The following is a 26,656-nucleotide window of genomic DNA, read 5'->3' as shown; positions in this document are numbered from 1 at the left end:
CATAAGACGCTCTTTGAAATCTTCGTAAAGAGAGCATGCTCGATCGTACCTCTAAAGTTGTGAAATGTAGACACCAAAGGCTGGAGCTGATGGAATATGCTCGACTTTTGGGGAAAGTTTGACTATTAGAAATTGAAGTCAGCCCTCTTATTATACAGTCTTGTGGGGAGTTGTTTTCACTCTGACCACTCTGGCTGTGCATAAAGTTGTTTCACACATATCATTAATTCAGATCCACGAAAGTTATTGATTGGAAGCAATTACAACACTGACGGTATCCCAATCCTTATTGCTGACTTTCATGTAAATATGAAACAGATGGGTCGGTTTCACTTGTCTCTTTTATTTTAGTTGAGGTGAGTACATCTGTGGGAGGGACTTGGATATTTGACCATTATTGAATGAGTGCTTTTCATATACATGTCTTTTTGATACTAATTATAAGATCAGCTATCAAAGAGGTGTCCAAGTATGTCAGTTTTACATATTCATGTACACATTTTATTATACTTAAAGGGGTTTCCATTTATATCAAAAACAATTTACGTTTTGGTTCTTAGCCGAATTTATGATACCTAACTATGGTATGAAGACAAAAACGACGATGGTGAGAAGGCAGTTAAGATGCGTGGTTTGATATAAGCATATGCATCTGTTGGTCATGAATGAAACAAAACAATGGTATAACAAAGTACACGAGAATTTCAACAACATTAGCTCCATCTGAAAATTGTTCGGCTATCAGCTGATGACTGGTGGCCTTCTGAGAAACCGTTTGAGAGGTTCCATTTATGAGATCACAGCGGGTAGTATTTGACACCGGGAAGGACACATAGCATCTCAAACAAGTAATGTGCTGCTGCCATTGACGTCATATTATTGTTGTCGTAGGGCGGTGATACCTGGAGATGAAACAAGACACGATTCACTTAAACTGTCAGCACAGGTATCACAGGGACAACATCGAGAAAGGGTAGAGATTCCGAGGTGTTTGTGATGGACGAAGTAGTTTTAGTTGACCTCTTGCTATTTATTCAGTTTTATATAGTTTTGAATAAGGTTTGACATCTTAAATCTGACGTACAAGACTAACCTCAACCTCGCTTTGTGAGGGTTTAATCTAATGGAGTTAATACCGTATTAAAGGAGTCCTAATATCTCTGCCTCAAGTATACTGAATATCAAAATACAATGAACTAGCTATAGACCTACCGAACGAATTTTAAAATTCTTCATGTAAATGAAAATAAAATCCTTGATTATGTTAACCTTGACGTTACGGTATGCAACTAAACAACACTGGCCTTTAGTGACATAGCTTCCACATGCAGTTGTTTCACACTATCATTAATTCAGATACACGATCGCTATTGATCAGAAGCAACTACAAAACTGACGATAACCAAATCCTTATTGCTGTCTTTAAGCATCCGTGGTTTGTTGCTAAAAGAGAACGTCAATTGAACTTATATATGACTGATCAAAACCAACTGTTATGTCCTGTGACGGTGCAGGTCAAGCTGCCTGAAAGGCTATGTAACCAAGTCAACATGATAGACGTAAAACGTCGACGAGAGAATAACCAGTCCCGATTATCCGACGAAACAGATTTCACTGGCAAAGGCAAAATAGCAGTGAACATTATATGCATGAAAAGCGAGAGCGTGTATTCAACGTTAAAGAAGATAGGGATGATATGTTGTATTGCTGTAATACGTGGAACAATGCCAATTAAAGAAGTTACGTGGAACAAAGCGTTGTGGTTTAAGCGTTACCTCCACGACATCGCCGCCGATGATGTTGAGGCCTCGACAACCTCTGACCACCTCCAACCCTTGTATCGTCGTTAGACCACCGATTTCCAATGCCCCTGTCCAAATATAGGACCAATTTAATGACACTTTGACCAGATAATGAAGAGAAGCAGTAATTTATTCATAAATGATTCATTTAGCATTCATTTGGGACAAGGATGCTGGGAGCCACGTGATCAGGAGTTGTCGTCCTTCTCCCTGCCAGGATTCGCTACTCGCTCGAATACCCGACTAGCATCGGTTACGATCCTTTGTCTAGCAAGCACAATATTATTGCTCGTGGGGTTTCAACAAGTAGATGTCTAAAACATGGGTCAGTATTACCATCCTGGAGTCATGTTCAAAGTTGTGTTAAACCGAGCTAAGGTGGTACTTCAGCGTTTAATGATCATGAAGCAACTTAAAATTAGTTGTACGTGGTTTCCAGCGCCTGGACTGTCCTTGAACGGTAGGAATAATACCAGAGGTTGTTGGTAATTTCTTAACGAATTAGTTTACCCTGTACAATTGGTCGTTAATTTGCTTTAACAATTCATTCAACGTTTGTGTGGAGATGTTAACAACGACATGGGTTCTCCCTCTCAGTGACGTGTTCCGATGTCACAAGGAGATATGTGTGCTTGCAGCTGATTGTTTTCATTATGCTTGGTCATAGATACTGTCCAAGGGCGTTGATTTCGGCCCTCGGATGGTAGCTCAGGGTGATGGCGGAAGACAAAACTCAGGGGTGAAGTTTAAGACGACAGCAGCCATGTTTATTGTTGATGGTTGAAATGAGTCGAAAAGGTACATGTTGATAATAACGTGACAGAACGCACACCGGGACCTAGTGGCCAATGTTCCCGGGTGGGAGAACCGTTCTGTCACTTACCTTCTGGCTCTTCTCTAGGCTGTCTCCCTGACTGACCATGTCAGTCGGGTTTTGTAGAGCGAGGTATTACGTAACGTGTGGCAAGGTCATTGTCCCACGTGTATGTATATACGTAAGATCCGGCGACGTTAGGAGGTGTTAATTGAAATTTATAGATAGCGCTGGAGATTAAGGGTCCTGCCCGGAGGGGCTTATGATAAGAGGGGATACGTCGAATGTTTGCTGAATATAATAAACAAAGGGCATAGAATTTCGGTGCACTTGGAAACATATTGAACCTGTTAGGTATTTAGACAAATGAAATGATAAAAAAGTATTGAAATGGTTTGCACTATTTAAGTAAAAGTATTGAAATGGTTTGCACTATAACAATACCTTGATCTCGTACATGGATTACAGGGTATAGTCGTGCGCATGATGGTGGTGTAAGCATCATGTGCGTACTTGCAACAGTTACATCAGTAATAAGGATTTAACTGTAAAGGGATCATGTGAAGAGGTGAATGTTGTTTTACATGGAATTACACCACTACGGTTTGCAGACGGGTTCTCTCTGTAACAACACTGCATGTGCACGTGCGGAAGTTAGACGATTCGATCTACGGATGAGAATTTATGAATGTCAACTTTTTTTTTAAGAGGAACACAACGTTTCGGAGTATATACTTACTGCTTCACCTGATGAAGGAGTAAGCATATACTCCGAAACGTTGTGTTCCCTCTAATTAAAAAAGTTGACATGCATAAATTCTCTTCCTTAGATCGAATCGTCTCCTTCACCCAATGAAGTAGTAAGCATACACTCCGAAACGTTGTGTTCCTCAAAGAAAGAAGTTGACATCCATAAATTCTCTTCCTTAGATCGAATCGTCTCCTTCACCCAATGAAGTAGTAAGCATACACTCCGAAACGTTGTGTTCCTCAAAGAAAGAAGTTGACATCCATAAATTCTCTTCCTTAGATCGAATCGTCTCCTTCACCCAATGACGGAGTAGCATACATTCCGAAACGTTGTGTTCCTCAAAGAAAGAAGTTGACATCCATAAATTCTCTTCCTTATGTGTATCTCTTCTAAATGCCTTTCAAAGACTTGATTCTATCTAGATGAGAAGGGGGTAGCCTTTGTTCAGGATTTGCATTATTTTGAAAAGAACATCGTGTTCGGAGCTCACGTCATGTAAATCCGTATCGCCATTGCCGGGGTCACTAACGTATACGTAAATGAGTGTAGCCACACTATGTTAATCTGCGCCACCAATGGCTGCTACATATAACATGAGCTAAGATCTACAGCGTAGAGGTACGATGGCACAATATACACATTCAGGCGCCGTGGACCACCTGGGTGTCTAACAGGGGGAGAACGTTTAGTGATAAGTATGTTCAGGATGATGTAGTGATGAGTTGGTGATGAACTCACTAGCTAAGACGGTGATGATGTTCTCTTTAGCAATGGTGCCACACCTGACGATGATAATATCGATGACCTCGATGACGATCCTAGTGAGTACAGTGGTTACATATATTTCTTGTGATGATTCAGGTAGTGGTTGCTATGACGATGAAGACGTAACGATGTTAAAATCAGCTAAGGACGATAATAATGATTGTTGAACTAATGAATACGTTGATGCTTTTGAATTGTGCACTGTTACTCCCCCAATGCCTATGTTAATTGCTATGATGTGATTGAAGTCAGCAACCATCATGATGATGACACGTGATGATGATGATCATCATCATCATCATCATCAAGTTTTCACTGCTATTACACCGAGTTCCCAGAGACTCGGTGGTTACAGACGAAGCCTACATTTATCAAGGAAATTATCAGCTTGTAACACATCTTTGCTACTACATGTCATACACAATTTGAAAGGTTTAATCCTACTGTTTATAAATATGAAAGTTATGTTTATCACATTATTTAAATAATGCATTGGTAACTTAAATAAGTTTGTTTTTAAGAACAAAATTAAGCTAACACATTCATAACGTCCAGATTAAGCAGGAAGGAGGCGAAAATTATGACGATTTTCGGCAATTTTAAGATTTAATAATAGAGCAATCCATTAACTTATTTCTTTTTTATTTTCGTTGTTAAAGTAATCGGAAAATTCTGATTAAAAGTATTTTAAGTACGATCTATCATCACATATTTCCCGATAACAGTGGCTTTCCGCTCAGTGACATGACCTATTTTTAAAAAAACGTGTTTAAATCGTGTTTAGGTTACGACCCGTGAGAAAGATTTCTCACATGCATCTCATGCATATATTTTGGCATAAAACATTGTGTCTGAGCCTAAAAATCGAGGCGACAAATGCTGTATGTGATATGACTTATTTTACACGATCGCGTGAAAAGATTGAAATTGTTATAACTTGGATATAAGTTTGACAAGTTTGAGAAATATGTTTGTTGATTTTAATTATTACTCTATTTAATTTACTTACGATTTGCTTGAAAGGTCTTTATATTGCTCTTTGACGTTGTCGAAGTATGTGTCCCTGATTATTATTATTTTCAATAACATTGTGGAAAATAGTTCATTATTTAAAGTCTGTTGAGAAAATATGATAAATTGCAATGAAATACGTATTTTCTGACTTTGTGAAAAGTGATAGATTTAACAAATAAATGATATGAAACTATATAGCATTTGAAGGGGGCTACGGTGTGGCCGGTACACCGGCCTGCGGTGTTGAAAGAATTAACGAGCGGAGCAATCTCAGTGTTATGATTCATTTACCATGCTTACAGCCCGAGAACAAATCTGTCGGCCTCGGGCCTACGGACCGATCTCTATTTCGAACGCTGATGATGATGATGATGATACGTGATGATACTATGTGTTCAGCGAATGTAATCTTCTAAGATATAATTCATCATTAAATTATCCATGAAGGTAATTTAAATAATTGTTTTCTTCGGTTGTTTAATCTCAAAATTATTTCAGATGTTAATAAAAGCCACAAAACCCTTTCCATAATTATAAGAAACCTCTCCTAAAAGCAGAGTCAGTTGCACGATTCCGACTATATATATGAGCATATGTTGATGAATCACTATCAGTTAGTGATGATCGCAAGTGTTCGCAAATAGGTAAGTCAATCCTGTTCCACCAGTGGCACCCGTCACAAACACAATCAAAGGCAAGTCAATGTTTCACCTGACAAAACACGAAATCATTTTAAAGTCAAAGTGAGTGAGTGAGTGAGTATGATTTTACGTCGCCTTTAGCAATATTCCAACAAAAGGGAATGGCATCGGACATCATATCAAAGTATCTCATAGACATGCACTAATTCTGAATTCATTGCACACAGTTATTTATTCAGTTATGGACTTCATTTATTGCAAGCAGCGAGCGGGACAAAATGCTCAAACCGCTGACTCAGCATTCTGACGAAACCGAGATACCTCCCACTGAAAATGTCACAGGGTCATTTGAACCGTGCGGAGACTTGGGTATTATATTTCGCACCTTGAGCCATGAAATGTAATGTCATATAGATTGGCGATACTAAATGAGATCTTATGTCCGTCACACGTTTTGCGATGACACTCTGGCTTACCTATAGCCAAGATGTCAAGGGCATACCAAATAAATATGATTTGGACAGAGTCTTATTTATTTCACCCAGATAGTGCGAGATGGGTTGGTACTTTCACAGTGACTCGCACATTCATATATCCAGCTATGTGATTGGGTGAGTGTAGAGGAGAGACGTGTTTAGTGTCAATGTTGATTTCAATGTAAATGCTTCTTTTCTAAATATCAATTGAAGATTAAAATCATCTTTGTAAATTACTATCAGTCTTATATATGGCACTAAATATTATAGTTCTTCTCGTAGACATACATAGTTATACTCATTTTATACTCCGCAGGTTTAGCACTTTCCTCAAATGGGATTTCTTTATATATTCAATGACAAACACTCTCTGTTGAGTGGGGTATCCAACCTTTCCTTGTCAAACTGATGGCCCGTTAGTGACAAAAAGGCGCTTTTTTATGAACGTCAAATGAGGACAGTGAGACGCTTGAGTTTGACCAACTTATCCCCTTACATCTATTCTGAATTCTTTTATCAGTTTTCATGAATGCCCCAACGTCATAATAAATTGTCAGATTAATAAGAGTATAGTGATGCGGCACGGCTATTTGGTTTCATGGCATATCTTGTCATCAAATTATTACCTGTTCCCGGAGCAAATGAAGGGTCAAGGGCGTCGATATCAAAGGTCACATATACGGGTATGTCTCCCATCATGGCTCTTACTTCTTCCATGAGGGGCGTGAGGGACTTGTGCCAGCATTCCTCCGCGCGAACCACACGGAAACCCTGAAAAAGATGTTTGTCGATATTGCAGTATTTGAAGCACAGCTTAACAACAGTTGTGCAAGCAGCTAGTTTGCACTAAGCTTCAGTTAAGGTTGCGTTTAGCCTGCCTCTTGGTTGCGTTTAACGTTAATCGTCAATGAATGGTTGCTCTTTTTGGCTATAACCAATTTACAAACAGAAATTACCATCTCTGTAACCGGAAGTACAGCCTCATCTCACCTTCAGCATCCACGTGTGATGTAACTGCATTAGGCGCATGGCCAGGCTCTCTTTTATACACATGCTCTGGGGTATTTACATTCAGTATGGAATATCGGCTGACCTGGTCAATGCCCCATTGTACGTAGTCCATGGAGTACCCGCCTCCACGGATGCCAATCTGCACGGTCTTCTCCGGGATGATGCACCCGTCCTCCACGGCACGTCTGATGGGGGTGGAGTGGCAGATCTTGTCCCCGGCTATATTGTCCACTGTGTCCGTGTGGGCGTCTAGCTGGATCAGGCCCATGGGTCCGTGCTTCTCCTGAAGCATCATCATCATCATCATCATCATCATCATCGGCAACACATAACCCGCATGTACAATATCCTCCTCCTCCTCCTCATCATCATCATCTACACCACCATCGCCATTATCAACAACATATCCCGAATGCACAATATCATCATCATAGTCATCATCTGTGGTTTCGTTGCCGTTTCATTGGATCCGAATTTTTCTTCGTTTGCTTTAATTACAATTAAATAATACATTTTCTTTATCAGAAAGAAACGAAAGGATCATATCTTGTTATCAATGTGATAAAACAATCCCATAAACTTTTAATCACGATCCGTTAAATATGCAAAAGAGGTCTTCTTTGAGTAATCTCTGTACACCGATGTGATGCCTACTGGCTGAAACACAGTATAATGTCTCCTAAATGAGTAGCGATATTCCAGGTATATGACGCGGTGCGGGTTGTAAATAATCGAATCTGGACCAGACAATCCAGTGATTAATATTGTGAACAACGAACCACGCCGTTAGGATACGATGACATGCAATCAACCAAACCACGGAGCCTGACAACTCCATCCATTTAGTCGCACCATACGACCAGCACAGGTTGAAAACCAAGAATCCATAATTATATTATATTACTCAGGCTTTATATTCCTAAGCGGTATCTAAAGTTACTATAGTGGATAGCAACATGTCTTAACGTGCGATTATTTTAAGAATGACATATGACCATCGTCATTCCTCATAAGTTTTTTCGTATCGTAACTTGATTAAACTTCTCGTTATGCCATACATGTACCTTCATTATCAGAGCTGTGCTAACATTATTAATTGTGGTCTTCAAATGACCTTATTGGAACATGAGTTAAAACTGGGATTTAGTACATATTTTTAACGAGCTCGGCAAGAGTTATGGCTCTCACTCACTCACTCACTCACTCACTCACGCTTTACCTTCAATGCCTGGAGTATTGGGTAGGTGAGGGTGTGATCGCCACCTATCGTCAACGGGATACACTCTACGTTTGTGTAATATCTGCGGATTTCCTCGCATGCGGTAACCAGATTATACTGATTAAGTCTGACGTCACCCACGTCTGCTACATGGAGAGACTCGAACGGGGCAGCACCTGAAAAACAGTATAATGCAGCTCCGTAATTTTTCATTCGCCTTCATCTTCATCATCATCATAATCATCATGATCATCGTCATTGTCAGTATTGGCATCCATTTTTTTTTTTATTCTATTTTTTTATATTATTATTATTATTTGAGAGAGAGAGAGAGAGAGAGAGAGAGAGAGAGAGAGAGAGAGAGAGAGCGAGAGAGAGAGAGAGAGAGAGAGAGAGAGACTTCCTTTTGTCGGATGGAAATCACTATCAATTATTGAACTTTGAAAGGTCCGTAATTACTTATCTTTTGTTCCACTGCTATTCTCACCTGTGCTTGCATTTAGTGATTTAAGGTAGACGGACTCAACTCTCACATTTCTCGGACCCATCCTGGTACCATTGCGGTACCCGACCCCAATATCAAGGGGGACACCGATGAAACCTACATCTAAACCTGTCAATAAAAAAGACAAAAAGTACACATGCTACTCTTACTGAGCATATAGAATCGTTGATCTAGTAGGGGCTTTGATCCCCGGCCGCGTCATACCAAAAGACATAAAAAGATGGTATTTGTTGTTACCCTGCCTGGTGCTCGGTATTTAGGGGCTAAAACAAGGACTGGTCGGCTCGGAGTCAGTATACTGTGTCTGAGTGGGGTATTCATGTTAAACTGCGGCATGGTATCTCTGTGAGCATCATCCCGGACTAGTACAAGCAGCCACACACACACGTATGCACGTCACTATATAAGAGCAATAATCTTGAACGAGACGTTAAACCCCATTTCATCTCACCACCAAGGACCGAAATGTTTAAGAAGCATATTAGCTGATTAGCATAAGAACTCATATCATATCATAGCTTAAGAGAACAGTATTCATAATGCAAATCGGATACAAAAAGTGTGACTAACTATGACTAATTTCATCATTGAAAGTATTTTATTTATTTTGTCTACATATGAACTTTAACGCTGTGTTTTATAACATAGGCAAATAGTTTCTATTATCTCTATCCTGAGTTCTACGAGGCATTATTATAGTAACATGTAAATAAAAAGTTATTTGTCTCAATGTTTAGTACTAATGAATATTAAATGGAGTTGATGTCCTTATGGTTGAAGCGCTCTATGGTCAAGCCGAAGCCCCGGATTTGATTCCAATATCGGAACAATGTGTGAACGTCGTACTGTTGCTGGCATATTGCAAAAAGCGACATAAAGCCATACACTTTCTAAGTTCTAGTTTTAATTGTATCGGGACTGACATTTGTAATGCGAATCGACCAAGGTTTGATGATTACGCATCCGATGTTTTTGGTGAGCGCATCAATGATCAAGATAAAACAGTGAGTGAATATGGTTTTACGCCGCTTTTAGCAATATTCCAGCATGAGCGCGGCGGCGGACACAAGAAATGGGCTTCACACATTGTGCCCATGTGGGGAATCGAAACTAGGCCTTCGGCGTAACGAGCGAACGCCTTAACCATTAGCCAACCCCTGTGCCCCTCAAGACACAACAGAAGTCCTCAGCAATTGTCAGAAACCGTCTTACAAAGAATCTCCGATACAACGTATTTCGGGACCATGCGTCAGTCTGGACCAGTTCGATACACCTCTCAATATATCTGTCTACAAGTGTTACCGACCCGTGAAGATCCGGGGTAGAATTGGTCTTCAGCAACACATGCTTGTCGTAAAAGGCGTCTAACGGGATCGGGTGGTCAGGCTCGCTGACTTCGTTGATGCATGTCGTCGTATCCCAATTGCGTAGAACGATGCTCATGATATCAATCACTGGATTGTCTGGTCCAGACTCGAATATTTACAGTCTGTCGTCATATAGCTGGGATATTATTGGTGAGTGCGGCGTTAAACAACAAACAAACAAAGAAACAAACAAACAAGGTTACCCTTTGTTGTTGCTTGTGACGGGAGTCTCATCATCGTACAGATTCCAGCTGGACGGGGCAGTACATCCGGGGACAGGGGTTGGTTGAAGGCGGCCGCCCGTGGGGTGGTGCAAAATGCTCGGTGGGTCGTGGATTGTTTGACCATGCCAGACAAAAGTCGGCCAGCAGATAATAAAGTTCTCTGAAACATCTAATGATGAGGATGCAGCATGAAAATATGGTAATGGTAATTATTGTTTTTGTCTAAGTAAACTGGGCGGCGAAAGAAAGTATAGGTCAAGTTCCATGATCGATAAAAAAATAACAAGAAGAGGTTCTGTTGTGAATTGTATAATATAAGCTAGGGAGGGGTAACAAATGATTGATCAACCAGTTTGAATGAAATTGTGCACTCACATGTAATGTAAGCTCAAGGTAAACAATGGTGGGGTAAGACATTTCATTTTCAAAAGTTGTCTGAAATGTCACCAAAACATTGTCAGACACACTACAAGTTCATTGTCGACACAGTTGCCTTCAATAGCGTGTATGACCTCCAGCTGCCTCAATGCATGCTGTGATACGCCGCCTCGTCGATGACGTCAGTCTACTGATGACGTGGACTGGAATCCGTTGCCACTCGTCTCAGGGCCTGCTGCAATTCTTGTCTGTTGACGGGAGGCTGATGGCGTGCTCTAATCTGTCTGTCAAGATGGTCCCACAGATGTTCAATAGGATTCATATCGGATGAATGGACAGGCCAGGGCAAAACGTCAACGTTCTGCTTGTTTAGAAAGTTCCGAGTCAGTCTTGCAGTACGGGGCCTGGCATTGTCGTGTTGAAACAATGTCCCCTGGTGTTGGTTTTGTAACCAACGGAAGCACAACTGGCTGCAACACTTGGTCTCTGTACTGCACAGCGTTCAGGTTTCCCTGTATAATCACCAAATCAGTCTTCTGATCTCCACAAATACCGCCCCACACCATGACACCTCCCCCGCCGAACGGATGGACCTTTCGAATACACACCGGATCCAAACATTCCCCTCTGCGTCGATAAACTCGTTCTCTGCCGTCATTCCGAAACAAGTTAAACCGACTTTCATCAGTAAACAGCACTCGACGCCAATTTCTCACTTGCCAGCATCGAACCTGCCTCGCCCATCGCATGGCAAATAAGATGTCCCAACGCTGTTGCTGCCGTCGCCGTAGCCGTCGCCGTCGCCGTTACGAATCTGTTTCGCAGGTGAATGAGCCGTATCTGACCGTCTTCCAGTGGTGTTGTCACTCGGTCGTCCGGTTCAAGGCCTGTCCTGTGTCCTCCCTGCCTGCCTGTACCGTTGAATCAGCCTGGCTACTGTCAATGGTGTACAACCAAACCTTTTGGCAATTTGGACCTGTGTTGCCCCCATTACGGCCATACCGATGGATCTCTCTCTCTCTCTCTGCTCCTGTGACAGTCGTGGCATTTCTTTTGTGTGCTTTCATCACGTGTGGTTATACCCTGCAGACGAACGCATTTATACAGCTAACATGCGCGTGCAGTTTATTCCATAGGCGGGAAACCTGTTTCACCATTTTTTGGTCACCGCACGAGCGCCGTCAAAGGTGGCGCGTTCGGGTGAGGTGTTTTTTGGTACCTGTTCCTCGGCAGTCATATTCCCAATACCCACTTTCCACGACCTATCGCTGTTTTTAGGAAAATTACATTACTTTTATTTCTGAATCAGTGGAAAGGACTTGGCTATTTGACCATTGTTAAACAAGTTAGATCATCGAAATACCTGAAGATTAAGTATCCGATTCTTGATTGAAGAAACAGATCAAAAAGACAAAAAGAAGGGGGGCATGGTGCCCCATGGGGATGCCTACTTCTTGCCTGAAAGTCTTATGCCAAATTTTCACGTACAAGTTATTAATGGGGACGTCCAGAATTTCTCATATTGTTTTCTCAATAACTTCAGATGGCATTTGCTTTCTTTTTATAAAGTGCCCTGAACCTCCGAGGATAGAGATGTAATTATATCTATGGTCACCACGTTTAGGAACAAATGCCCCATGGGTCAAGGAATGAAGATTTCCCTTAGATTGTTCGACACTCTTTGAACACCAGATAAATGTAATCAAATGTTACCTTCTTTTTGAAATTTCAAATTCCTTGCATCTCTCAAACTTATCAATTACAATATTGAACCACTTCATCATTACTTCTCTCCTTCCGATAAATAATCCTTCACGACCTAATTTTAAATTGGCCCAGTAGAATTTCCACGTGGTTTGTTAAACGTCAAATGATTCTCGCAAAGTAAGTGAAACGTGGGGACATTTGAAATAATGCGAAATAACTGAATTACTGTGCCCACTCATTTTCTTTTTTAATCTACGTCATTTTTAGCATATGTATATACCATAACAAGTTAGGAACTTATATAACTTAATTAACTAGAAAATAATAATAATCACAGTGTGGCTTCACAGATTGACTAAACGTCTAACCATGTACACGATAAACCTCTTGCCAAGACCAGGTTGATGTTTTTTTCCCATTATAAAACTATTTTCTGAAAGTTTAGCAAGCCTATACATGAAAATAAAGAGAATATTTTCCATCTGAAGAAGCGAGTTCATATGCATGTCTAACAGCATTGCTGACCTATTTTTCTGAAGAGTGTACAATACACGTTTAGAACTTTCCATTGCTGTTCAACATACAGAAATACAGCTAGTCCTTGTATGTCTTGTGTTTCTCAAGCTCTCCTGTGAGGTTCTCACCAAAAGATTTGGAACTCAGTTAGTTGCACGTGATCAATATATATCTAACACATCAGTGAGTGTCATCATCTTCTTCTGCTGTGGGATAATTCATGGCAATAAATTCTATAACATGGGTCTCTGTGAGTTTCATTGGTCTCAATTTGTCTTCATCATTTTCCTTCGAATCCTTATGGGAAATGTTTTCTTTGCCTCTTTTCTCTGCTCAACCTCTCAGTGATCCATGTTCCCTTGACCCTGAATTTCTTCCTTCCTTCTGAATGGCAGAATATGCAGTCACATTTGAACGAAGTCACTTGGCCAGGGTGACAACCACACGTTTTGACACTTGTGTTTCCGTGTGTATGAACGTATTCATATTTCCACCATCTACCCATACTGCACACAAGGGGTAGTGACAACACTGTAAAGACCTGTAAACATTGTTGGTCCCAAGGCTGAATAACAATCTGGTGACTGGCGGGATACGATCTCAGTATCTAGGTCATTTGACCGCTTTGCAACTCTGAACATGATGGTCCTGGAGGATCAGAGTGTGGGGAGAGGCGATTGAGATTCATGGTGAATCAATAGTAAAGTTTTGTCTGGGTTCAAGACTGTAATATTACATTGAGTAAATAATGTTCTCACGATATTTAACTATACGATCTGCCATTGCTGGTATGTACTGTTGATCCATTTGGTTTCTCGGATATCTACCGGTTTCCAGTTGTTTCAGTTGAGTTTGTTTATATACACGATGTTGTCTTCTGAGTAACTTTTGTATTCTTTTTTTTGTTGCAAAAAGAGCCCTTTTATTATTCTTATTGAACTCATGATATTTTTCCTGCATATTACGTTTTGCCTCATAATACCATTGTTTTGTTTTTTTGTACATTTGATTCATGTTTGCAAGGCTTTGTTGATAATTTGTTGACGGTTTGTAAAATATCAGAGAAGGCACTAAGAGTGTTTCACTTTCAGAACTATCTTGTAGGCTGGAGGTTAACATAAAATTGTTTAAGAAAGTTTGAATATTTAAGCTAGAAGTAGCATGTTCAACACATATGTGACTAAATGAATACCGGCGTCTTCTACCCCTGCATTTATTGTAAAGGTTGTGAAAAAATATGCCAATAATATGAAAACATATATTGAAAAAACTTATTGAAGAATAGAACTTATAAATATTATGAGTGTACTGTTAATATACATTTTAACTTTTCATATGTGTCATTCACATTGTGAATATATCCAATAACTACCAGTATCCTTACTTTGTTTGAAAAGAGCAAACCCAACTCACTGAGCCTCTTAATTTGTGCTGACCATCTGCATAAATTTAGACCACTAGCTGACAGGCACTGGTGCTCTCCGTGGCCCAGCTATGCAGTGATATGTCAGGTGGTATCATATTGCCTGATTTTACCTCTTCATTTTTCCTATGAGTACAAGAAAACATTGATGCAGAGCATCAAAGTTCCCCGCCATATATGATGCCTCACAAACGCATAATTATGATGTTACTGAAAGGCATGAAGGAGCATAATTATATTAACCACAAATAACATAACGCTGTTAGGGTAGGTCTATTTAAAAATAGTTTCTTGTTTAACGCCGCACTCAGCAGTATTCCAGCCATATGACGGCGGTCTGTAAATAATCCAGTCTGGACCAGATCATCCAGTGATTGACACCAAGAGCATCGAACTACGCAATTGGAATATGATGTTATGCATCGACCAAGTCGGCGAGCCTGACTACCCAATCCTGTTCGTCGCCTCTTAATTTACGGCAAGCTGAGTTGCTGAAGACCTATTCTAACCTGGGTCTTTTTTTAAAAAGTAGATAGAAGGAAATGGAAGCAATTTCTGGCACAAATGTAAACATGTGGAAATAGTATCAAAACTGCCAACAACATTGGCAGATGCACATACTCAAATAATAGATCACATTCTTTTTACACTTTGCATTTGGTTATAATAATGTAATCGAAAATACTCAGGGCTCCATATGGAAAAAAAGTCAAACTAGATAAGTTTTTTTTGTCACAACCACAGATGCACATACTCAAAATATTATCACGTAGTTGGAGAACATTTCAATACGGGGACTAATCAATAACGGAGATTCCTCGTCTCTTGTTTTACGTCTTTTGGTCAGTTTCTTTTTTGTATTTCTTTCTTTCAAAGAAGAGTAATTGTGATCATGATAAGTTATGTTACTTGGTCTTTTTCTTTGTACTGTTTTTTTTTTTTATCCAGTGTCAGTAACTGTTGTGGAATGTGGTTTACTTGTAACAATGACTGGTTTGAGTTCATATGATGATGATTAATTGGTTTGGCGTTTAACGCCGCACTCAGCAATATTCCTGCTATATGACGGCGGTCTGTAATCGATAATAATCGAATCTTGACCAGACAATCCAGTGCTTAATATCATGAGCATCGATCCACGCAATTGGGATCGATGCCATGCATCAACCAAAGCCTGACCACCCGATCCCGTTTGTCGCCTCTTACAACAAGCATAGTCGCCTTATATACTGTTAAGATGTAACATAACAATTCATCTATACTACTAAACAGAAGTAAAACCGCTTGTCCATTCGGATCAATCTTACCCAAACCATTCCGCTGATGAGAGTCAAATAATGCATACGAATCAAAATCCGTAAAAATCGCAATGGAGACATCATTAAAAGTTACCAAAAGTGACGGGGATATCAATTTGGCTTGTTGAAATGATTCTATGAAATTTGTTTTCCCTGCTTCAATATTTGGAGCACCTGTGACGGAGCCATAAAACTGATCTGTTATGTAGACAATATCGCTTGAGGCAGTGGCTGCTGGGAGCTGATTATGACCTAAATATCCCTCATAGCCTTCAGTGTTAACTATGTGACTGTAGAGAGCTGTGCCTTCATCCAACAGATTATCGGTGTCAGTGGAACACGGTACAGACGCAAATAGATTTGAGCCATGGGACACATAATATATGAGTGACCAGAGCTACGGCTGTACATTGAATTCCATTAAACGGTTGAAAAATACTACAGCCTTGATGCAAATTCGCCGACACACTACTCCGATTTTGCTTTGACTTTGCTACCAAACGTTTCACATGTGGCTATGTGCGGTGCACTGATTAAAAAACCTACGGGGGACTGGGTTAATTCAAAATACGGAATATAACTATTCAAAATATTTCCAGTGAACATGAGCATCCAAACAATCAAAAGTGTGGTATGTAGAATGTGGAATTCAGGCATATTACATTTAAATTGAGATGTCGTCGTTGTTCATGAATAAGCATATTCAAAACATATTTTATAATATGCTGTTATTTACGATCTCCGGAGTACAAATCTTCTTTTGTATTCACCCTGAAAATCAGAAAATTAGTCCTTGAGGAAAAAAGGACAAAGTCATCGGATTACACATGAATGGTTTAATAATGTCAGCTAATGACCAGAAACGGTCAGATGCATCAATTAACTAGATAAAGACGATTTTGAAGTATCTCTTATTGCTGGAAAAGAATATTATCAACATTCGACGCACATGATTTGTATGTTTTGTTTCCGTAAATGCGTGGCTTGTAATTTCAAATAAACCAACATGTCGACATACATACTACAAAATTAACGTTTCCCGTATACTTTCCCGCCCTGAACTAAGAAAACAGCCAAGAGTATGTTTTGTTATATTTCAAAGATATTTCAATATCAAGGGAAATATAGATATTTTTGATGAATATTGAAGTACTTCTTGGGGACCAGGGTTATTGCTTTTCGTAGGAAGCGATTGAAATAGATCTCGTGGTGGGGCTTTGTGTTAGGATGTGGGACATTGATCGTGATATCAACCACTGGTTTGTCTGGCCCAGGTTCCATTTATAGGTCGCCATGATGAAGCTGGAATATTTTTTGACTGGCGTAAAACAGCATGCAACAACACACAATACCAGGATTAGCTTGTCAAAGATATGCGAACCTGGATAAGATAATAAATAAAGTATAGGTGACAACAATATATGCACAAGCATGCCAAAAACAATGTCCCGGCCACGACATTTCTGACACAGCATAATTGATAAATGCGAGAGAGCTTTGTACGAAACACGGGGATTTCAGTCCACCAGCAGACACAAGGAATGAATTGGTGTTAACTTTTCAAAACAATATTTTACTTACCATTTGCATGTCTTTCAAAGACACATTCGTGTGTACATGTATTTGCACGGTTTCAGTCTGGTTCTCTTAGTATGGCCTATATTTAACACGATGGCGTCTCATTTGATTATAGACTGTTAATGGGCTCCTTTTTGTCACTAGTTATACTTATAGATAAGCACCTCCGTACAGCCCATAGTGTACGGATTAAACTAGTACAAATGGCAAACTACAAATGCCGCTAGCCAACCAGGAGAACTCAAGCAAGTCTAGATTTTATTCTGTTTCATAAATTTGTTTTTCGTTGCATCGTCACGCCTGTGTCCGTGTTTGTACAAACATGGACCCAGATTCGATTTACAGGTCGTCATGATGCAGCTGAAATATGTTAACTGTGACTTGAACGAATATGCAAGCCTGAATGTTACCGAATACCACGATCAGCTTGTCAAAGTCATGCAAACCTGGATAAGATGACAAAGGAATACATGTAGGTGACAACAATAAGTGCAAAACATGCCAAAACCAGTCAACCTTAGGGGACATTCTATCAACTTTATTAGATTGTATTAATTTCCGCTTGAACGATTGTAACTGAATTTAAATTTGATTTACTCATACCGCTTTACATAACAGCATGATACAATGTTATTTAGATTGATAATTTCCAAATATCTATTGATATAGTCGAACTAAACCGAGCTGTTTGAATCGCTGACTGTTGCTATTTCCGCTTCTACAGTTTAACAGTGATAATGAGATGAAATTACCATATGTGAATGTTTACTAGTAATATTACACTGACAACATGTTGCAATGTGTAATTGCAAAACCCCAAAAATTCGAGTTTATTGCCTTTGAATATTATGCTGCACACAGATTCTGCAGGATATCGATTCAGCAGTGAGGTGCGGTGGGGTGGGGTGAGTGTGGGGGTGGGGGTGGGGGTGGGGGTGGGGGTGGGGGTGGGGGTTGTGCTGGGTGTGTGAGGTGACAAAGGGATCAGCGTATTGAAGCCGAGCGCCGGGCAGGGTAAGTATCTTTCTACGTCTTTTGGTATGACACGGTCGGAGATCGAACCACCGACCTTCTGCTCTCTGGCAGATTCTCTGTCCACAATACCACGGAGGCGGATGTGGAATTAAAGCTAGAAGCGATTAATCAAAATTATGAATATCTTATGGGTTGAAACAAAGGACACAAATTATAACACGTGCAGCATGGGTATTTTGTAAGATTGTGAAAGACTAGCGTAGCATACATTGCAATGAAATGGGATACCAAGCGTTGAGGTGAATAAGATTGCAAGGAGACACACAGACTGGGTCAAGAAAAATGAGTTGCAATATTGCCTACCATAATATGTCCTCTTATTATAAGTTGAGATGTTACACCAGTGTCCAAGTGAAACGACCTTTCCAACAATCCCAGAAGCGCTGTGGTTGTATTTAGGCCACACATATATATATGATGCTCATGACTACTGCTTACATGTGATTGGTCCGTGTTCATGAATAATAATACTGTCTTCAGTAGCTCCCACATATATATAAAACACCCACGCCAGAGAATAACTCAATTACCCCCCCCCCCCCCCCCCCCCCCCCCCCGAAACAGATTCCATTGCGCGTTAAGGCAAGTTAGCGATGAAAACTAATGTGAATGGATCACTTAAAATCAGTGATTTCACCTGGTGGTCAAGAAACGGGTACGCATGTCCTGCCCTAATGGTATCACCTGCCACTCACACAATTTGCATAAAAATAAGTGTTTGTTTGTTGTCTGCCGCACACAGCAGTATTTCTGCCATGCCGTGATAGCCAGTAAACAATCAATGATTGACTAGAAAACCCAGTAACACGATAGCGCATTTACTAATTTTAAAATAAAATAAATTAAATAAAAACGATATCAGTTGTTTAGAGGTTATGCTGCATATAAATAAAGACAAAGTGACACGGCAGATTGGTGGGAGATGTACCTTTGATATCCACCACCGTTAAGATCTGAACAAGCTAATCTTAATCGAGCATGTATTACTTGTACAGATCGATCACCTACATAGAAATCCGAGATACTGAGTTACCTTTACGCCCCATTGCTGATTTGAAAAATACATAAAGACGACACTTTCTGGCGCTCTGAACTCATATTTAATATCATTGTTCCCATGGATTTCAGTGTTTTGGACAGTAATAATTACATGATACATTTTGAGGTGTCATTTTGTGCTTTTGTCTCGCATTGTATGTATATACGTTTTGTACATGTATTGTACATGTATTGTACATGTATTGTACATGTATTGTATGTGTATTGTACATGTATTGTACATGTATTGTACATGTATTGTATGTGTATTGTATGTGTTTTGTACATGTATTGTACATGTATTGTATGTGTATTGTACATGTATTGTATGTGTATTGTACATGTATTGTACATGTATTGTATGTGTATTGTACATGTATTGTATGTGTATTGTACATGTATTGTACATGTATTGTATGTGTATTGTACATGTATTGTACATGTATTGTACATGTATTGTACATGTATTGTACATGTATTGTACATGTATTGTACATGTATTGTATGTGTATTGTACATGTATTGTATGTGTATTGTACATGTATTGTACATGTATTGTATGTGTATTGTACATGTATTGTACATGTATTGTATGTGTATTGTACATGTATTGTATGTGTATTGTACATGTATTGTACATGTATTGTATGTGTATTGTACATGTATTGTACATGTATTGTATGTGTATTGTACATGTATTGTATGTGTATTGTATGTGTTTTGTACATGTATTGTACATGTATTGTACATGTATTGTATGTGTATTGTACATGTATTGTACATGTATTGTACATGTATTGTACATGTATTGTATGTGTATTGTATGTGTATTGTACATGTATTGTACATGTATTGTACATGTATTGTATGTGTATTGTACATGTATTGTACATGTATTGTACATGTATTGTACATGTATTGTATGTGTATTGTATGTGTATTGCATTTGCATTGTATATGTATTGAATATGTATTGTATATGTATTGTATATATATTGTATTCGTATTGTATGTGTATTGTATTTTATCGTGGTTTTACTGATATTTCTACAAGAAATTGTGTTGAATATGTTCACTTGACAAAGCATCAATTATCACAAGTAAATTCCTAAGTGAACATTTTCAAATTATCATCGTTGAAAAACAAATGACACAGTTTAAAAACCAGAAATAGAAAGCAACAGAATGCAGTTAATGAATTACTTCATAAAGTGCTCAAAATGTACATTAATGTGAAGACCCTTAAATAAATATACCCCAAAAAACACAAATACCACAAATAGATACAAAAAACAACAAATACTGTTTCAAATATTTTGATAGAAAAGAGTGTTTATTAAATGTCTATTCTGTTTAATAGTTAAAAGTAAAGTACTCTTGGAAAACAATCTTAATTCTGTAAATAAATGAATAATGAAAATCTGTTTTTAAAACTACCAAATACCAAATTACAATACATATGAACTAACAGGTTATTATTTGTATAATTTATACATGTACAATTATATATTCGTGTATGTATACAACGTGTTACGAAGAAGCTTTAGTAGGGACCAATTCAAAAGTTCGATGTCTGATAAAAAAACGTAATTCTGATGATGTTGAATTCCGGAGTTTTGTGGCCTGTTTTGTATTCAGCCCTATTATATGATCAATTGTCCCAGTGACAAGACTTTTGTCATGCATAAATATTCTTGTGTTTTGCCCGGTTTTTGTCAGAACGTCTATCGACTGCAGTTTATTTACTAGGTGTTTAAAATCTTTTGTGTGGATAAAGTCTGCTATTACATAGTACGCAATAGAGCAAATCTGCAACTCCAAAGGACGCAATGGATCAAATCTACCATTCCATAGTACGCACTGCACTAGATGGACTTACCACTGTTGCCGGCTGCAATGAAACCCGACGTTGTTGAAAGACTGGATGTATCTAGAAGACAACATCATAATGAAAATAGGATCGGTATAGTTTAGTAACTATATAAAACATTGAAAATCAGTTTTGCTGACGTTGTCCGATGAGAACTCGAAGAGCCATTAACCCCTGCCCCTTAACTTAAGGAATTAAGATTTTTATCCGACATCGAACTTTTAAACTGGTCCCAAAGTTAGATTGGAACTAGTGTAATAGACTATGTCATTACTTCGTCTGAATTATTTCCATTATGTCAACAGTTTGAAACAGGAACTTGGTTGTCTCTTAAATGTCTTACCAGAAATAACCATAGCGCCAAACCAAACATTACAGCGAACCAGTGGTTTTACATTTTAAATGCATGTTCGACACGGATTCTCTACATGCTTGAGAGATTGTTGATCCAGAATCAAATAGAAATGTTAATGAGCTGACCAAATCTATATTGAATTCGCCCATTGAACAAAAGGAGGTCCGAGAGGCCTTCATTTAGCGAAATAGTGAATGACCTGGTAATGAGCTTATCTGTGAAATGAAGACCTTATACGTGTATTACATTCGTTTTTAAGCTTATTTTCCAACTCTTTGGGATTATTGTCCCTTTATAGCTCCATGGGTAAATATAAACGTACACTTTTAAGCGTGTTTAGCAAAATATATGTGTCAATTTTGAATACAAGATTACAGTTCTGGGGTGAATGCTTTGATAACATTGTTGAACCCTAGGCCGGTTTCCGTCGTTGCTATTCAACAGCTAACAATTTGTATATTTCACAGTCAGTTATACAACGATATCTAGGAGAGGAGTTTCGCAAAATACATGTTCTATTTGTGGCTTTTGCCAAGGCATACAACTCTGTGAACAGATTTATGCTTTGGACAGTTATATATGATCATGCTGTTTCACCGAATATGTATAACTGCATTAAAGATATTTATGATAGTGTTACATCTTGTGTAAGGTTTGATGACCACCGGTCTGAGACCTCTTAATGTCACATCGGAGTCCGTCTAGGGTTCGTTAAAAGCCCTTTATTGTTTGGATTTTATATTAATGATTAAGCGAAAGAAATAGGAAAATCACACGAACCTGGAATACAACTTCGTCTAGATATTACCTTATTGTTTCTTCTGTTTGCCGATGACGTGATTCTTATAATTGACACAGTTTGGGGACTTCAGAAATGAATAATTGTCTTAGATAAGTCTTGTGATAATTATATGTATATGTATATCTGTGTGTGTGTGTGTGTGTGTTCCATATAGTATATCCATCTTACCTTCAGAAATTCAAATTACACACGTCTTTGAAATGAATGTGTTATTCCATTTTATCGCTTGTCTCTTTACCCTTATACAGTGAAGAACTCGAAAGGGAAATGTTATCCAATGATTCAAGGTAGATTCATTGATGAAACTTTTCAAGATTTATCAATATTTATTTTTGCGGATGCTGCTGCAATATTTGCAAACTCTGTCATTCTTCTACAACGTAAAATTGATGTTTAAAAAATCACTGTTTTAAATAGGGACGAACAAAAAAACGTGACAAAACAAACATAATAGTGTTTTAAAGAATGGTGAGAAACAAAATGAATTGAGAGAAACGTAAATAAAACTTCCGCAATGCCACGGCTTGTAGAAAATCAACGTCTACGCGCTGCAAACAGGAATGGCGCAAAACAAAGTTGCCAGACATTTCCAAGTTTATCGAAACACAATATTTTTCTATTTGGGGACGTTATCTTCATCAGGGCAACTCTAATGACTTGCCACGTGCCGGTCGTCCACGTGTGACGTCACGTCAACAATATGACCATATCCGGTTGTTACATTTAGGATGGTCACACCCGATATTGCCTTTGTTAATTGAGTTGATACTTCTCTATAGGTTTGTATTTAATGAAGATCAAGATGGTAACATTCTTTAATAAGTGATTTAGACACTTTAACGTAATAATGTGTTCAAATGTACAATGAATCTGGACAGATGTTTCAAAGTGGATATATTTTTAGGTTGATAATGTTTTAAGCAAGTTACACATATTTGGCCATTAAAACTCCGTGGGGTATAAAGAAGTCGTTGTTGGAGAAGAGCTTCACAGATAAAAAGATAGTGAAACTCGTCTGATTCCCCAAATTTCGTTTGATTAATATGAAATACAGTTACTTTTTTCGCAAGTAGGTATTGCGTTTTTATACAGAAATATATTCTCTGGCGCCTGTTGGTTACTTTCTATGTCATTAAACATGCTGGTATTAAATATAATGTGTTGCCAAATAAATCATCATTCGATGGGAAAATTCAACCGACACTGTTATAACGTTTGGGCATAAATACTATTTGTTTGTTTGTTGTTTAACGCTGCACTCAGCAATATTCCAGCTATATGACGGTGGTCTGTAAATAATCGAGTCTGGACCAGACATTCCAGTGATTGAAATCATGAGCATCGATCCACGCAATTGGGATGACATAAATACTAACGTGGCAATAGAAGAAATCCACGGAATGTTTTTGTCAGACTCTGATTACAAATTGGCAAACGACGTACTGGCTGAATGTGGTCGTTTCCCAGTATTTATTAATGCTCTGAGTTTAGTTATGTCATACTGGATACGAGTAGATAGATGCTATGATTACTAAAACAAGAGACGATTTGAGGACGTAAACTGTGGATCTTCTGTATGCAATGTATTATTTCTATACTGTTTGGGGCACGTCTGGCTTGCTTGCGCAAGATGTATGATACAAAGAAACCTTTCAGAAATATTTAAACAGAGATGTAAAGAAAGTTATCAACAAGAATTGTTCACATTAAGAGGGATGAATATTTGTCGGAATACTATGTCAAAAACTGACTCTTGTTAGCAAATAGTATAAATACTCCAGATAGGTACCTTGCTCAAGTGTGACTTCAGAAAGGACCCGCGGGAGAGTCACGTAACGAGATCACTCGCACAAAAAACTAGCAACAGCGATGTAAGTTTACTTCAGTCATTGGTACAATCCGTCATTTTTTCCCGAAAATGCTACCTTGCGGTCCATATAACAGATCTTATAATTACGACACTAAAGTGGTGATGGGGCCAATTCTGCCACGAAATCCAGGAGCTGAGGAGATATTGCTCTGTTACGTTCAAAACAGAGAAGAGAAACTTATAATTTAGTCCTTTTTTGAGGCAAGTTAGCAATAATCCAGCAATATCACGGCGGGGAACACCAGAAACGGGCTTCGCACATTGTACCCTTGTGAGAGATAGAACCTGGGTCTTCGGCGTGACGAGCGAACACTTTAACCACTAAGCTACCCCACCGGTATACCGCAAGCTATGACATTATGTTCAGGCCTTGACATACTTTCAAAGACATATAGTATAGACACGTTGAGATACTTACCTCAGTGAATACTACAGAGGGCTGAAGTGAGCATTAACCATCAACCACAATCTTCTATCATATATTAAAGCTGACCTACGATATCGGCTGACACACATATGTCGCAAAATGCCTTTAACGTCAATAGTTATGACAGTTACCTTAGCAACGAACTGTGTCCTATACATATTATTCACAAATGAGTTGTTTTTGCACAATGCCTGTCACACCTGTCAAACCGCTCCGAAATGTTCTTCATATCAGTTAAGTATGTACTTTGTTCAGCGCACACTAATTGTGTATGTTGTAAATAGAAGTTTGGTTTCTATTTATACCACCGAGAGTATTGCAATGTGTTAATAATGAGTAAAATAAATATATATTTGCAATATGGATGTGGAAATGCAAACGACGGCATGAAGTCCTTTTCTATAGAAGTTCAAACCAAATTTGAATTGAGAGACATATTAGGGTTTCTGGCGTCATTTGAGTGAGTGAGTGAGTGAGTGAGTGGGTGGGTGAGTGGGTTGCTTGAGTGGGTGGGTTGCTTGAGTGGGTGGGTTGCTTGAGTGAGTGGGTTGCTTGAGTGAGTGAGTGAGTGAGTGAAACGAGTGATGATGCAGATAGAACGGTAGCAAGTACATGTATCATAACCTTGACGAATGTGTTCCTTTATGCAACTATAACTGAGCGGTTCCTACAAGGGACAGAAAATAAGTGGGTGTAGTGCCGCGATAGGTAGGCGTTATATCACGGCGTGTCAGGTAAATGTGTACTATTTTAGTTTTGTTTATTTGTTTGTTGTTTAACGCAGAACTCAATAATCCAGCTATATGACGACAGTCTGTAAATCGAGTCTAGACCAGACAATCCAGTAATTGATATCATGAACATCGATCCACGCAATTTGGATACGATGACATGTATCAACAAAGTCAGCGAGCCTGACCACCCGATCCCGTTAGTCATCTCTTACGACAAGCATGGGTTGCTGAAGACCTATTATAACCCGGATCTTCACGGGTCTACTATTTAAGAAAGGCGATATGCACGAATACATATGTACGTTTTAGCCTGATAAAATGTCCCAGAACAAAGTCTGGTTCTGATTTCCAATGTACTTCTATGAAGTAAGCGTTTGTTTCTACTGTGCAACATAGATGTATATTGTCTCCAACAATCCAAACATTCCAGAGATTTAACCAAGAAATTGACACACAAAAAACGAAATTGGATGCGAACATGCAGTTCCCTTAACTTGAATAGAGACGTTTCCAAAGGAAACGACAGGGAGTGTGAAATTCTGGAATGACAGGGCTTCGCTGTAAATGACATTGTTAACATTATTCTTCACAGTGATTCTGACCGCCTCGGTGGCCTAGTGGTAGAGCGTCCGCCCCGGGGTCATCATACCAAAAGACGTTTAAAGATGGTACTTGTTTTACCCTGCCTGGCGCTCGGCATTAAGGGGCTAAAACAAGGACTGGTAGGCTCGAAGTCAGTATACTGTGTCTGAGTGGGTATTCACGTTAAACTGCGGCAAGATATCTCAGTGAGCTAGCACTATAAAATCGGCACACACACACAACACACACATCGCTATGTATGTGCAATAATTATGGACGTGACGTTAAGCCCCATTTCACCTCACCTCACCTCACCTCACCTCACCTCACCTCACCTCACAGTGATTTCTCTAGCTTAGCGAACAACACTTACCTGTGAGTCTGGGTAAACGGGGTTTTAGAATTGAACCTCCGACGAATTCTTTCGTTTACAGAATGACAAGCCGGAAGGTGA

The 26,656-nt window shown here is 39.0% G+C and overlaps 1 protein-coding gene across 3 annotated transcripts; it reads right to left on the bottom strand.

Annotated features, from left to right (window-relative positions):
- Positions 1–323: 323 nt before the first annotated feature.
- On the bottom strand, positions 324–26,656 carry LOC124139513 (agmatinase, mitochondrial-like). 3 transcript variants are annotated; one of them, XM_046506637.2, is made up of 8 exons: positions 26,576–26,656; positions 10,569–10,758; positions 8,981–9,106; positions 8,494–8,669; positions 7,357–7,557; positions 6,890–7,034; positions 1,776–1,870; positions 324–902 (listed from the first exon to the last, which is right to left on the bottom strand). In XM_046506637.2, exons 2-8 carry the CDS (start codon positions 10,756–10,758, stop codon positions 798–800), a joined length of 1,038 nt encoding a protein of 345 aa, XP_046362593.1. In that variant the 5' UTR covers positions 26,576–26,656; the 3' UTR covers positions 324–797. The 3 variants fall into 3 exon arrangements, with proteins under 3 accessions (XP_046362593.1, XP_046362591.1, XP_046362592.1); XM_046506635.2 differs by lacking the exon at positions 26,576–26,656 and adding an exon at positions 18,828–18,979; XM_046506636.2 differs by lacking the exon at positions 26,576–26,656 and adding an exon at positions 17,493–17,641.

Source organism: Haliotis rufescens, unplaced genomic scaffold (assembly GCF_023055435.1).
Source record: "Haliotis rufescens isolate VD_foot unplaced genomic scaffold, xgHalRufe1.0.p SCAF_1, whole genome shotgun sequence".
NCBI lineage: Eukaryota > Metazoa > Mollusca > Gastropoda > Lepetellida > Haliotidae > Haliotis > Haliotis rufescens.
This window is presented reverse-complemented; position numbering and strand designations above follow the sequence as displayed.

Bases quoted from the DNA above. Each gene is read 5' to 3' on its own strand.
- LOC124139513 (XM_046506635.2), bottom strand. From the start codon at position 18,932: ATGTGTGGCCTAAATACAACCACAGCGCTTCTGGGATTGTTGGAAAGG. The intron at 1,871-6,889 runs GTAATAATTTGA...ATATTTGGACAG, and splicing joins TTCATTTGCTCCGGGAACAG to GGGCATTGGAAATCGGTGGT. The intron at 903-1,775 runs GTAACGCTTAAA...TTTCATCTCCAG, and splicing joins TCGGCGGCGATGTCGTGGAG to GTATCACCGCCCTACGACAA.